Source organism: Schistocerca piceifrons, chromosome 3 (genome assembly GCF_021461385.2).
Source record: "Schistocerca piceifrons isolate TAMUIC-IGC-003096 chromosome 3, iqSchPice1.1, whole genome shotgun sequence".
Taxonomy (NCBI): Eukaryota; Metazoa; Arthropoda; class Insecta; order Orthoptera; family Acrididae; genus Schistocerca; species Schistocerca piceifrons.
Window position 1 is genome coordinate 941244016 of NC_060140.1, and position 15859 is coordinate 941259874.

At 39.2% G+C, this 15859-nt stretch overlaps 1 protein-coding gene across 3 annotated transcripts in view; it reads right to left on the reverse strand.

Moving 5' to 3' along the window:
- Positions 1-15859, reverse strand: part of LOC124787760 (activating transcription factor 7-interacting protein 1-like) — a 186466-nt gene that overhangs the window by 37556 nt on the left and 133051 nt on the right. For all 3 annotated transcript variants that reach the window (XM_047254633.1, XM_047254634.1, XM_047254635.1), the window contains exons 6-9: positions 15318-15428; positions 14938-15009; positions 2735-2935; positions 2302-2503 (exon numbers count right to left, since the gene is read on the reverse strand). In XM_047254633.1, coding sequence (XP_047110589.1) covers positions 2302-2503; positions 2735-2935; positions 14938-15009; positions 15318-15428 — 586 coding nt within the window. The remainder of the gene's footprint in view (positions 1-2301; positions 2504-2734; positions 2936-14937; positions 15010-15317; positions 15429-15859) is intronic.

A 15859-nucleotide genomic window follows, 5' to 3' on the forward strand; every position in this document is an offset into this window, starting at 1 on the left:
TGACTACATCCCCACAAGAGCAAGCAGACCACCTGTGCATCTATAAAAGCATATATTATCTTCTGTTGCAGCAATCACAGTACTCAACACTTCAGGCATGCTCCCGATTAGTGCTGCAGTGTCCTCTGAAGGAATCATCTCCCATTCTTTCAGGAGGGCCTCTCATAGGTCCTCTAGGATCTCTGAAGGATGCTGTGGGCCTGGCTCCCTAGCTGATCCCACAATGGGAGCAAGTGTTGTTCACTGATGAGCTGTGATTTGACCTGCAGTCATCTGATGGTCAATTGGGGTCTGAAGGAGGATTGGAGAAACGGATACCCCTTGCACATTCTCACCCAGGACAACTTTCAAGGGTAGTTCTCTGACGATCTGTGCAGGAATCAGTATGACTGCAAGAACAGATTTGATCTTTGTGGAGCATGGGAGCCCATTTTACTTGTACATTGGTATGTAGATGAAATCCTTTTGGAGGGTGTTGTGCTGTTCCCTCTCTTTACTAATGACAGTTTAACATTAAACTGAGCACATATGGGATCAGCTAGGGAGGAGGGCCCATCAGCACTCTTCAGAGACAACAGGGGAAATGCAGGAAGCATCCTTGAAGGAATGGGAAACATTCCTCAAGAGGACATTGCAGCATTAATCAGTGGCTTGCCTGAAAGGTCGCATGCCGTGATTGGTGCAACAGGAGGTATATGCTTTTGAAGATGCGAAGGATGCCTGCCTGTGAAGTGACAGGTTAAGTGTAGAAAACCAAAACAGAAGTGCATCACCTTCATGAACTTGGGTCAAAATTTGCTGTAAATGTGAATCAGAATCTTTGGCACAAGAGCCATGGCATATTTAACACTATATCATCATACACTATGTGATCAGAAGTATCCGGACACCCCCCAAAACATAAGTTTTTCATATTAGGTGCATAGTGCTGCCACCTACTGCCAGGTACTCCATATCAGCGACGTCAGTCATCATTCAACATTGAGAGAGAGCAGAATGGGGAGCTCCGCAGAACTCATGGACTTCGAATGTGCTCAGATGATTGGGTGTCATTTGCGTCATACATCTGTACGCGAGATTTACACAATCCTGACTATCCCTAGGTCCACTGCTTTCGATGTGATGGTGATGTGGAAACGTGAGGGGACATGTACAGCACAAAAGCATACAGGTCGACCTCGTCTGTTGACTGACAGACTGCAGACAGTTGAAGAGGATCAATAATGTGTAACAGGCAGACATCTATCCAGACCATCACACAGGAATTCCAGACTACATCATGATCCACTGCAAGTACTATGACAGATAGCCAGGAGGTGAGAAAAGTTGGATTTCATGGTCGAGCGGCTGCTCATAAGCCACACATCGCACTGGTAAATGCCAAACAATGCCTCGCTTGGTGTAAGAAGCGTAAACATTGGACAATTGAACAGTGGAAAAACTTTGTGTGGAGTGACAAATCACAGTACACAATGTGGCTATTCGATGGCAGAGTGTGGATATGGTGAATGCCTGACGAGAGTGTCATCTGCCAGCATGTGTAGTCATGTTTTTCATGGAGGGGGCTTGCACTATAACAGCACAGGCCTACACTGATGTTTTAAGCACCTTCTTGCTTCCCCCTGTTGAAGAGCAATTCGGGGATGGCACCTGCATCTTTCAACACGATCGAGCACCTGTTCATAAGGCACAGCCTGTGGTGGATTGGTTACACGACAATAATATCCCTGTAATGGACTGGCCTGCATAGAGTCCTGACCTGACTCCTATAGAACACCTTTGGGATGCTTTGGAATGCCAACTTCGTGCCAGGCCTCACCGACAGACATCGATACCTGTCCTCGGTGCAGCGCTCCGTGAAGAATGGGCTGCGATTCCCCAAAAAACCATCCAGCACCTGATTGAATGTATGCCTGTGGAAGTGGAAGCTGTCATTAAGGCTATGGGTGGGCCAACACCATACTGAATTCCCGCATTACTGATGGAGTGTGCCATGAATTTTAAATTCATTTTCAACCAGGTACCTGGATACTTTTAATCACATAATATATGAAGTCACATCGCAATGTCTGGCATGAGATAGCGTTGGAAACACTTCTCATTACTATAGCATAGAAGAGACCAATAAGCAAAACCTATGTCTGCCACGCAGGTTACATCCTATTCCAAAATGGGAATACATGACCAGAACAGTTTAACTAAATTCTGAACCTTTCCTAGAAACCACAACTGTTACTTGCTTAAATAGCAGGACACCCAAAGCAAAAATTCTTTACCGACACACACAAAATGTCTTCTCACCTGAACGCCCGCGATCTCCGTCATCAGTTAAGTCTATTACTTGACGTGAACTTTTGTTGACAGTCCCAACAGGACTGTTACCTGCAGTGCTCGCAACCTTTGAACGTGTCATTTGTTGGACACGTGAATTGTTTGCTGAGGATGGGCTAGTGGTAGATGTATTGGTGTTTACACTGACTGACTGCTGCCTAGGCATCAAAGTCTGAAATAAGAATACACAATAGGCATTAAAATTTGTGTAAAAGCATGACAACCTGATCTGTAACTCACTCTCCCCCCCCCCCCCCCACCCCAAAAACACACACACACACACACACACACACACACACACACACACACACACACACACAAAAGAACAAAATTTCTTACGGTTAAAAATACGCTTAAGACCTAAGCCCATCATTACCACCATTGATATGTATTTCCATCTTACTTTTAAGCCACTATTTGGTTTCGGTGGTACACGAGTGCCTGCCGCTGGCACATTTGTCTGATTGTTCGTACTTGTTGCTGTTCTAGAGTACTGAGGTGATGACGTAGTTCCACGTGTAGAAACTGAAGCACTCTGTGTTGTGGGCACAGTAGAAATATTCGATGCAATAGGAGACTGAGGGCTTTGCCTCTGCACCGTATTCTGTAACACAAAAGAAATGCAAATTAAAGCCACCAAACCTTGCATTTCAACATCAGATATATATTTATGACATCAAAAGCAGACAAAATGCATTGCTCATTAGTCACTAGAAGAGTTCAAGGCCAGATACTACAGGGTGACAGCAACCAGATGGAGAAAGGCATAAACAGGTGCTCTGAGGACTAAGAAGAGGAACTTAGGAAAGCTACTTAAAGGAGGAGGAAGAGCACAAAGCATCAAGATGACTGGAGGGGAATGGTAGGAGCTTAGGGAGAAAGATAAGTACTGCAGAAGAAAGAAGTCCTTGGTGCCAAAAGACGCTGTGCAGGAAAGCGGTTAATCAGTTTGTTAAATGTTCCATAAGCCATTTGAATGATTCTTTTATCAAAATGATGTGTAATGAGTCAATTTACAAGATAATTATGTATACATGATTAATGTTAACATTAATGAACACACAATTGTGTTTAGTCCTACACAAGCACCTACATCTCATATTTTAAATTATGATTTAAAGCTGGCTTCAAACGGCCTACCCGACGGGAGGCATTTCCATACCACCCGTCACAAATTTTATGTTACTGGGCAAATGACCAAAAATTTTTGTTGGTGCATGTTGAGCTCCTTTCTGAGCCACTGACAGCTTCTCCTTGAACAGGTACCTATATGATATCCGTGAGTGAACACCACATAATATTCTTACTGCTCGTTTTTGTAGAATCAGTATTTTCTTGCTATATGATGAACAGCCCCAGAAAAATACTGTAGAAGAAATTACTGAGTGGAAATGTGGAAAATGTGTCAGACAATTGATTTGCTTGTTTCAGACAGTTGATTTGTTTGTTTCAAAACTAGCAATTACATGAAGAGCAAAAGTAGCTAATTTAACTGTTTGAGCTCACTAATTGCTTCTTACAGTTCAAGTTTTCATCAATATGTAAACCCAAAAATTTGGAGGATTCTACCATATTTACTGGACATGTACTACATCAATTGTTGGTATAATTCTATTTGTTATCCAGAATTGCATACAGCGTTTTTCTCCAAATTTTGGGTCAATCAATTTTCAGAGAATCGCTAAATAATTATTTGTAAATAGTCATTAACAATCACTTCTGTGTTTTGTTCTCTAATGGGATTTATTGTAACACTACTATCAACCACATAAAGTACACATTTTGCTTGTTGACTGTTAAGTGGAAGGTCATTCACATATATATAAGAGGAATAGGACTGGACCCAAAATTGAATCCTGTGAAACTCTTTGTGAACTGCAGTGCTCAGAGACCATAACTTCAACAGAGGGAGGCTGAAGCAGACAGCTCATCACCATGTGGAGCTCATTCCCTACATTGTCAATAGCCAGGAAAGAACAGGTGTTGGGTGTTGTGTTTATCTCAAGCAATGCGAACAAACCTATCAAAGCCACTGGGTCAGTGTCTTTTAAATTGCCAGGGCAGCAATGCAATCATATGGAAGAAGTAGGTGATCTGGATTACTTTCTGAGAACATTTTACTTGATACAAGATTTGGTATGTATTCAAGAGGCAAATACCTGATTACAGACAATTTTGTTTCACACTTGGATTTTAGTGACAGTCAATGGACAATGTTAAGGATGGGCTTTTGATACCATACGATGAACAATGCAAGAAAATTCCTTATGGAGAGAAGTGATACTGTTGCTTCATGGCCTGTATCTTTAAGAAGAATGCAGGAGATTCGAGACAGCGTGACATGTCACTCATTACTTGGACAAAATCTATATGAACCAGAATCATGCAAGGACATTGTGCTGAGAAATGAATGATGGGGTGTGGTGGTCTTACAGTTGCAATATTCAATGGTAGTTGCTTTACTATTGTACTTGCAGGGTCAGGAGAGAGAAGATTTATTCGCAAAAGTGAACTAATATTTAAGGCTTCAGAGTCGAACAGTTCTGCGGATTACAAGAGTGAGACGACGTACAGTGTATTTAAACAACAGCTTATAAAGCAGTTATTGCCATACCTCAACCAAATTCAGTTATTGTGAGGGATAACGCGAATGTCCACTCAGTGCAACTGAATGAAGTCCCATACCAGGAAATCTGGTATTATCGTTTGGATATTGGGCAATAACATCCTTCACAATCCATCTGAACTAGAGCAGAATTGATGCTGCCTGTCGATGCAAGTACCTACGAGATAGGAAAGATCGCTGAACAACATGGGCACCAAGGAATTAGCCCACCACCATAACACTGCTATTACAATCCCATCATGATTAAATGCGCCCCATTTGAAAGTTTATGATGCATAGAATAACAATACTTTTAAAACTGCAGATGTCGGAAGACTTATGCATGCAGTGATTGAGAGCATGGGCATGGGCAGATTGTGTAAGACACGCAGAAAAATTACAGGCCAAGGACTATTAACAGTAATTAGTAGGGACCGTATTATGGAGCCTTTTGTAATAAACCTTTGTGGGACATACTCATTACAATCTGACAGCGAAGACAATGGCATCAATTTATTGGCTTGAACTTGGCAAGTATTAAATTTCTCATTGCCTTGTCTATGTGGATGATGAATCCATGATTGCATTACACAGTTTTAGTAGCAATGAACCCATCTCTGAACCAATGATGGAGTTTTACATTTATTTGTGTAGAGGCAAATAATGATATCTTGAACATGCATGGAAATAATTTCTCAATTTCACAAAATTGGTCATCTTGTTATGATTTGGCAAACAGGCCAAGTAGAAGATTATTTACATGACCAGTTCAGGCGTGAGTCGTGCTTCGGTAGCTCAGATGGTAGAGCAATTGCCCGCGAAGGGCAAAGGTCCCGAGTTCGAGTCTCGGTCGGGCACACAGTTTTAATCTGCCAGGAAGTTTCATGACCAGTTCAGTTCATACGGTTAACTAATTTACAAAACACTAGTAAACAATCAACAGATAGCATTATTTCATTAATGCCACTGGTGAGTAACACACAATATACTGTTTATATTTCCACTTAGGTGGTTTCCTCTCCCGCCACCCCCCCCCCCCCCCCCACACACACACACACACACACACACACACACACACACACACACACACACACACACACACACTCATCACTGGGACTGTTGTTACTGCCTGTCTTGGCTGGTGCACATGTACGTGGTAGAAAGTGTCATTTGTAATTGTTGTACACTCAAGTCATTATTAAAATTCATTCTCATTTTTGTCATGTTCATATGACCACAATATTTTCACTTCTGCAGTCAAAATCCTATCAGTATGCATCCTTTTTGCTGCTGTCTGTGGTCATCACGAATTTTAGCAGACAAAAACATGATCTACAAAACCAGCAGTATATTGTCGGTCTATTCGCTATTATATCACTTCCTACATATGGTAAAATCCCGTTTTTATATTTCCCGAATTTTACATTTTCCCACTTTTTATGTCGATTTTGTTGGTCCCAACAGAAGTTCCATCTATCAATACAACGCTTTCCCATAATTAATGATTCCACATTACAACATTGCATTCCTGCTCAAGTCAGCCTTGGAAGAAAGCAGAAAATGCAGACTATATGCTAAGTTATTGATCATGTAGTGTAGTGTTAGTGTGGTAAGCAAGATATTCACTGCGGGCATATTGGGTCACAGACACCTGTACTATAGGTTCGCAGTGTGTGGAAGGGGGGGAAAGCATGCGGAGTTACTGCCATCATCATGATCGCAATCTGATGATAGTGACCCTAGCATCAACCTTCCCTCTGCTCACTTCATTGTATTACAACAGCTATAGTTTACATTCACAGTCATTTACACACGTTATTCCCTGATGCCGTAATAGATGTCCTATCATCATGTCCCTTCTTTTCAGTATTTTCTGCATATTCTTTTCCTCTCCTATTCTGTGCAGAACCACCTCATTCCTTTCCTTATCAGCCTACCTAATTTTTAGCATCCTGTTGCCACACTCCTCAAATGGTTCAACTCTCTTCTGTTCCAGTTTTCCTGAAGTCCATGTTTCACTATCACACAATGCTGTCCTCCAAACATACAGTCTCAGAAATTTCCTCCTCAAATTAAGAACTATGTTTCATGCTAGTGGACTTCTCTTGGGCAGCAGTGCCCTTTTTGCCAGTGCTAGTCTGCTTTTGAGGTTCTCCTTGCTCCATTTGTCAATGGTTATTCTGCTGCCTACGTAGCAGAATTCCTTAACTTCATCTACTTCATGACCATCAATCTTGTTAATTTACTCGCTGCTCTCATTTCTGCTACTTATTATTTTCATCTTTCCTTGATTTACTCTCCATCCATATTCCGTACTCATTAGCAATTCATTCCACTCAGCAGATCTTTTAATTCTGCTTCACCATCACTGAGGATATCAATGTCGTCAGAAAATTGTATCATTGCTATCCTTTCAACTTTAATTTTAATTCCACTCCTAAACCTTTCTTTTATTTCAATCACTGCTCCTTCAATGTATAGATTTGACAGTAGGAGCAAAAGACTACACACTTTAATCCAAGCACTTCGTTCTTGGTTTTCTGCTCTTCTTATCCCCTCTTGGCTCTTGTATATTACCTGTCTCTCCTGTAAGCTTGCCCCATATTTTCCTCAGAATTTCAACCATCTTCCACTATTTGAAACTGTAGAATGCTTTTTCCAGGTCGACAATTTGTTTCTTTAGTCTTCCTTCCATTATTAAACGCAACGTCAGAATTGCCTCTCTCGTACCTTTCCTGAAGCCACACTGATCATCTAACAGTGCCTCTAGTTTCTTTTCCATTTTTATCTATATTGTTCTTGTCAGAAATTTGGGATGCATGAATTGCTAAACTGATTGTGCAATAATTCTCACACTTGACAGCTATCGCAGTCTTCGGAATCGTGGGGACAATGTTTTTCCACAAGTCAGATGGTATATCACCATACTCATACATTCTACACGCCAACGTGAATAGTCTATCTGCTGCCACTTCCCCGAAATGATTTTAAATATTCAGATGGAATATTATCCATCCCTTGTGCCTTATTTGAGCTTTTAAGTCTTCCAAAGCTCTTTCAAATTCTGATTCTAATACTGGATCCCCTCTCTCTTCTAAATCTACTTCTGTTTTTCCTTCTATTACATCAGGTAAATCTTCTCACTCAGAGGCCATCAATGTACTCCCCACCTATCAGCTCCCACCTCCACACTTAAAAGTGGAATTCCAGTTGCACTCTTAACGTTACTACCATTTCAACGAAGGTTGTATTGACTTTTCTATATGCTGAACGAGTCCTTCCGGCAATCATTTCTTTTTCGATTTCTTCACATTTTTCATGCAGCAATTTTGTCTTGGCTTCCTCCTTTGTATCTATGTTTTCTTTCCACCTTTTGTCATTGCCCTTTTTAGACATGTCCATCCCTCTTCAACTGTACTGTCTACTGAGTTATTCCTTATTGCAAGTATCTAAAAACTTAAGAGAACTTCTATCACATCTCTGCATTCCTTAGTACTTCCATATGCCACTTTTTTGTGTATTGATCCTTCCTGACCAATCTCTTAAACTTCAGCCTATTCTTCATCACTACTATATTGTGATCTGAGTCTATATCTTTTCCTGGGTATGTCTTACAATCCAATACATGATTTCGTAATATGTCTGTTTCTCCTCTCTCATTCCTATCACCAAGCCAATATTGTCCCATAAGCATTCCTTCTACTCCTTCCTTTACAACAACATTCCAGTCCCCTACAGCTATTAGATTTTCATTTCCCTTTATGTACTTAATTACCCATTCAATACCATCATATACTTTCCCTATCTCTTCGTCTTCATCTACAGTTTGCAACGTCAGCATGAATACCTGAACTGTCATTGTCAGTATTGGTTTGCTGTCAATTCTGATGAGAACAACCCAATCACTGGTCTGTTCACAGTAACACACTCTCATCTCCTATACATAACAAATCCTACATCCATTATAACATTTTCTGCTGCTGTTGCTATTACTGTATACTCATCTGACCAGAAATTCTTCTCTTCTTTCCATTTCACTTCACTCATCCCCCCTATATGTAGAGTGAGCCTTTGCATTTCCCTTTTCAGGTTTTCCAGCTTCCCTGCCGTGTTCAAGCTTCTGACATTCAATGCCACGACTCTTAGAACATTGCCCTTTTGTTGGTTATTCAATCTTTCTCATGGTCACCTCCCCCCTTGGGTGCCACCTCCCAGAGATCGTTATGACACTTTTTCAATTACAGGCCGCATGTCCTGTGGATACACATTGCTCATTTCCTTTTAGGGGGCATAGGGGCAGTTTCTCACCCGGTAGCCAGAGGCTGCAATCGTGTGTGCGCGCGCGTGTGTGTGTGTGTGTGTGTGTGTGTGTGTGTGTGTGTGTGTGTGTGTGTGTGTGTGTGTGGGAGGGGGGGGGGGGTCGCCTGCACGCACTTGCTCGTTGTCTCCGATGAAGGCCTTGTTGGCTGAAAGCTTATTTTCTGACTGTCTTTTTGTTGTGCCTACCTATGACTCAGCATCTCCGCTACATGGTGAGTAGCAACTGTCCTTTTCATAATATGGTTAAGAAATATTTCGTTACAACGAAAAACTTTTTAAGCTATGAAAACTGGTATTTCATTTCTCTGTCAGATATAAAGAAATGTGTGTTAGAGGATGAAATTTTCTATGGACTCACCATAAGAATGCAAGAGGCATGATAACAGAACCATTTTACTCAAGCTAACAGAATCACTTTTCGGTGAAAAGTACATTTGCAAAGACCATGCTTCTGTAGCCTTAGTGTGGGAAGTTCAGAAGGTGTTGCAGTTTGTGAAAAACATGAAAGTCTGTGCAAATCATACAGTCTACACAAACAAAGCAACAGGCTCTAGGTTAGAAAACAATAAAATTGAACCATTCTCGATCTAGTTACACTTATTGGGCTAAATCCTATAATTTTTGATATTTTTGAATTATTTCCGTTTGTGTAACGTCATGTTTACATGGACAACTGATGTTTACAGGTTCTTTAATGCTGATTAGACTCTAAACAAGTTATCTGACAAGCATCTCATTTATAGGGAGGTATACTGCAATATTCTAGCAACAAAGCGTCTGTATGCAAAACAATTACCACGGAAGAGGTTAACAAACATTTCAAAGAGTTGATGGTTGCTTTTGTGAAACCAGCAGAACTCAACAGTGTGTAAACTGTTCAGTTTAAGGAAGCTGTATCATAGTGAACTTAGGGCAAATCCAGTACCAGCACATGGTCCAAAGCCAAGAGACTAAATACCACCAACATTCATGTGTGGATTGTTATGCACAAGACAGATATACTTCACTCAGTCTCAGAAGGTATAAGTTCTATTAACTGATGACTATGGACAGGAAAAGTTTGCATTTGTAATAAAAGCAAATTTAGGTGCGAATTGAGTCAAAATGCAAAAAAATTCAAAACTGCCTAATAAATGCTATTTTTGTGCGAAATATATCCAAATAAATTATTCTATTTGCAGAATTTAGAGGTAACTTTATTTTCTACATATAAATAGATTGTTGACAAGGTAATTAACTGAAATAACTCAATGAATAGAAGTTGATATACGTTGACTTGGTATTGCTTTACTGTCACGACCAATTTTAGCTGGCCAAAGACATAATGATGATTGTTTCTCACATGTCAACAAATATGACGACTTCAATCTCAACTACACTAAACAATTCAAGAGTCATTAACTCTGCATGTTACTACTGGTTTTATAGATACAGTTGCCCTAAACACAATGTTGCCTTTTAATTACTGCTGGTAGTGACAAGAGAGCAATTAATGCTGGTCAATGTAGTTTGATGATCTATTCTGCTACCCTCGCCAGCCACCATGTCGAATCCAAAAATCTGTCTCTCAGATCATTTTGTTTTTACTGTTTCGTTGCTTGTATGTGAATTATGGTTTGCACGCCTATGAATGCATATGACAGGTACAGCAGTATGCGAGTTGTGGTTTAGATGCCACAGATTCACAGATAGTGCTCAGCAAATTTTGCACCTATCAAAATAAGTGGGAGAAGAAAGATTACATCAGAGAAGCATTACGCCCACTGTCAAGAAAATGTTACTGCTTCTCAAAAGAGGCAATCATCAATTGTTGAATGCTTAAGTGGTGCTAAAAGAAGAAAACAAGACAAAGACATTTTCAGAAAATACTGTTGACACATTTTTAAATGCAAGTTGGAAAATGATGCATTATGGTCATGGACTTCAGAATTATCCAACGATGATCTGTAATGTGGGAAGACTGTGTAAGAAATATTTGTCACATACACAATTTGTGTTTGTAACTTTAGATTGTGGTGTACGATACAAGTAAGGGAAACAGGCACTCTTTGGGTCTGGTGCGTTAAGTCTTACATGAAAAACACGTGAGTTTTGTGCACAACACGAATATATCATCATTTGCAGAACTTAAGTAGTGAATGAAATGGCATATTCTGGTCACTTTTGTCTTAAATTCAAGAGGAATTATCCAAGTGACAAAACTATTTCTCAAATGGGTGATATATTTTTTTTAAATCACATTTCGTATTATATTGTGATAACTGGTGTAGCGAGCTTTGTTTCAAAATAAGCTGCCGAAAAAATGAGAAATTCACAAAACAAGTAAGTTAATACTGTAGTCCTTATCATGCTAGTTTTCTCATTGACAATTTTCCATCTAAGATTTATGAATTAATGTTGAAAGTTAAGTTTCACAGCACACACACAAAAAAAATTCTAGACCTTGTGCATCATATTACTTGCTACAGTATATTCGTAAAAAGAGGTATTTACTTTTTCATATACCAAAACGTTTACTGCATTTTATGAGTTTTATTCATTTCATGTCTTGACGTTATCTATAGAAGCGCTTTTTACTGCTGCGATATAGCATGCCTAGTGTGGCATGCAGTGTCCTCTTTAAAGTCACATGAACATCTTATTTTATCCTTACCAACCTCCTTTACTTTACAGATACTGGCAAACGGGAAAGTGACTAACATAATTTTGAAAGTCATCTGTTGTAGAAAATCATATGGTAATGATCACTTGCACAAAATACACTCCAAGATTTTGTCATAATTACTTCACACTTGGCCAAGATTCACCAGTAACAATAAAATTTTCATGTGTTAATTACAGCAGTACTTAAGATGCCATAATACAGGAAGACTACATGCTTGATAATTACTTGCTGGAACATGCAGTGCAAAAAATAAAAGCAATGACTGTAGATGTAATAAATGCATTACCAAGTTCCAACAACCATTTTATACTGAATAAAATGAACTTGTAAAACAGCAGATCTACTACACTAATTTTACTGCCAAAACTAACTTCTCGTCAGATTATGACTATGGTGTTTATTTTGTGACTTGTGTTTCACTGTTTCTAGAAATTGCCTCTGAGCACAAAAGTGCACAAGTGAAGCTGTAGCTGGGAGAAAAATATACATCTTGTGTGACAAAACCACAGAAAGGATGGGATGCTGTGTTTTCACTGTCCCGTTTCAGGTGTTAGACTTTGAAGACTTCCAAGTTATTCCTTGCTGCAATGAAATTCCTCATCAAGTCAGATAATTCAAAGAACTGATCTCTATTAATATTAGAGATAAGTGATCACAAAGTCCCATATGAAGCAGTACAGGCACTAGTAAGTGACAGTGCTCCATATACGACACTATGTTACGAAACTTTTAAGGTCATAACTGATATCAACTAATGCACATACAATTTTGGGCACACAAGCTCAGTTTGGTCAGCAAGTGCTTGACTATAGCTAAGTCTGACATATCAAGTTGTGACAATGGTAAAATCTGCTTTCTTAAACACCCGGAAGTGAAAATATAAATACATTCAGTTTTTAAAGTCCGACAGTGGAAATGTAAAAGAAACAAAAATTTTATTGTGACTCGTTGGAATAGCTAGTTTGGAGCTGTATTTTATTTGGAAAATTACTTCCATGAGATTGTCAGTTTTTCCAGTTGCCAGATATGAGACATACTAGCAATAGTGGTGTGAATTTTATAAAAAAAAAATTGACACAGAGATGTGAACAGAATTCAAACACACATGGTGTTTGTTCATGATCATGCCAGGTTTATGGATCTGCTAACACTACTTGAGGGACCAAAATATCCACATCACATGCTGTATCTTAAATTAAACAACCTAGAATTAAACTCTGCAGACACATGTGAGGGACAATATTCATACTCAACAAAAAATGACGTGCAAATTGTTTTGGGAGCAAACCGTTTGTAAAGATCTCTCTTTTCAAGTCAAATAACTTTGCCAAAAGTAAGTTTACAGCATTCTGAAGCAAGGAAAACAACTGTAAGGAACTTGGGGCTTTGGCACATGCATTTTATCTTAGAAATGTCATTTTGAATAGTGCTAAAGATTCTCAAACTGAGACACTTCCGAGTTTCTCAACTGTAGCAACACACACAGTGCCTAGTGGGTATGCGTGTCTCAAAAGAGGCGGTTGAGAAGGAGCTAAAGGGATGTAACAGAGTTGATGTGATCAATGTTTTTATGATCATTCAAACAGAAGTGAATACAGAATGTATGCTAAACATTGTTTGGATTTATTGTGGACACCACAAACAATGGTGACAGTGAAAGAATTCAGTCCCACTATAATACGGTTGTTTTTCATTCCTCAAACTCACTGATGATACAGTAGTATTAAATGAAGCAGTTGCCAAGAATAGGGTGTAACTGTGGGTAATCAGATTATGATTCTAATTATAACTAGAAAAATAGATGCTCATTCGGCAGAATTCTGCCACTGGTATTTACACCAAATTGTAAATATTCTTGACTTCCACAGAAGTGCTTTGCTCATGGACTTGGCTGCCTTCATAAGGAGACAAATATATAGCAGCCATCTTTGGAAGTTGGAAAATCCTAATGCAACTCATTTGTTTCACTGCTCACAGATTTGCTATAAATGTGCTGGCTAAAATTGTTCATGACGACCTGAGTGGGCCATATCTTATGCCTAACACGTTCTGTGGAGGAAATTACTGTATCTTTCTCCATAAGTACTACCAGAGATGTTGGGGAATGTCAGTTAACCCTTGTACAACCTTGTTAGTATGCAAAACAGACATTTTGAATGCAGGAATATTCACAATTTGGTGTGGGTACCATTGGTGGGATTCATGTAACCATTGTGATTCCAGCCTGACGGGGCTCCATTACACTCACAAACTGTTGAAGTGGGAAGGATGGGGAAGTACCATGGCCATCACCATATTCTCCCGACCTCACTCCTATGGATTTCTTTCTATAGTAGGGGATGAAGTATATGGCTGAAGTGGCAGCGGTTATTTATGAAAACATTTGGTAGTTTTGAGTGGGTTAGACAAGTATTAGCACATAGGTGCCAGCTGTATATTTACGCAAATGGATGCAGTTTTCAGCAAAATCTCTAAAACAATATTCATCCACAGTAGTTTCAACAGCACCACCTACCACTGCTAGTGCCAGAAACCTGCACAGACACCTAGCAGAGAAACAGTGCACCTGTGATATTTTTGTCACATAGAAAATATTTTTATCTCCTCTAAATGCACTAAAATTCTGTGTATGTAGCTTTTTAACATCTAGTACATACAGATTCTCAGGAGGATTCAGTCTGTGTTGGATGCTAAAAAATGGGCCCGCACCATGGATTAATGTTCATACTGCACACCGACAAGTAGTACCACACAAACAGCACAACAAATCTACAATAAAACTTAATTACACAGGACAAATATTGACATTTGCTTACAGGGACTTATATCCATGATGAATATATAGTAACATCACTCCCAGAACATAACATATACAATGCAACACTCGAAATGCTGTTAATAAGACTTACATTCTCAGAATTTTACACAACCTTTTTTTTTCCTTCATCAACGTATCTTAGCATTCTTCCACAACTTCCATTCTACACATCTCTTCAGAAGGCTACAGAAAACTTACCACTGACGAAACTTGCTGTTCCATTCTTTTTCTTTTGTGGAGGAGGGCCCTGGAAGGGTCAGACGCTACATCCTAAAAAACACAAAAAATTAAGAAGTCAATATCCGTTATGTTTTCCTTTCTTCTTTTTTAAACACTACAATAAACTACCAAGTGATGAAATAACTAAACCTCCCTGACAAAAAATGAAAAATTTTAACAGTAAATGTGAAATGTTAGCCATTCAAAGTGGATACGAAAGCAGAATTAGCTCCTTGTCACTGGGAAATGCCCACAAAGATACCTAATGCTAAGTGTTTAATACAGTAACAACTATCTTACAGTTACAATACCGAAATTCTTCCCATTTATGGGCATGAAAACACAGTACATATACTCACATGTACTTGGAGTCCTACTGATCTAGTCACCTTCACAGGAATCACAGGTCGATCTTTCCGTGTCTTCATATCATTCTGGTACCTTTTCATTACCAGCTCCATGTCTCTAACCTTGTAATTAGAATGAAGGCCATATTGTGTAAGTAGAGACACTTCACTTCAAACAATCTGTACAATTTTTTTTTTCAATTAGATTACAAGAGATTTTTGATACTTGTTCTCACACAGTGTTTTGAAAGGACCAGTCACAAACTCATGATACAAATAATAATAATAATAATAATAATATCAAACAACGGAAAATTCAGGATGGAATGTAACAATATTATGAACAGGGAAGTTGCTACTCACCATACAGCAGAGATGCTGAGTCACAGATAGGCACAACAAAAAGACTATCACAAAAAAAAAAAAAAAAAAAAAAAAAAAAAGCTTTCAGCCATTAAGGCCAATGTCAAAAACAGACACGCACGCAATAGCGCAGGCGTGCAATGCACACGCACAAACACAACTCACACCACACGACTGTGTGTGTGTGTGTG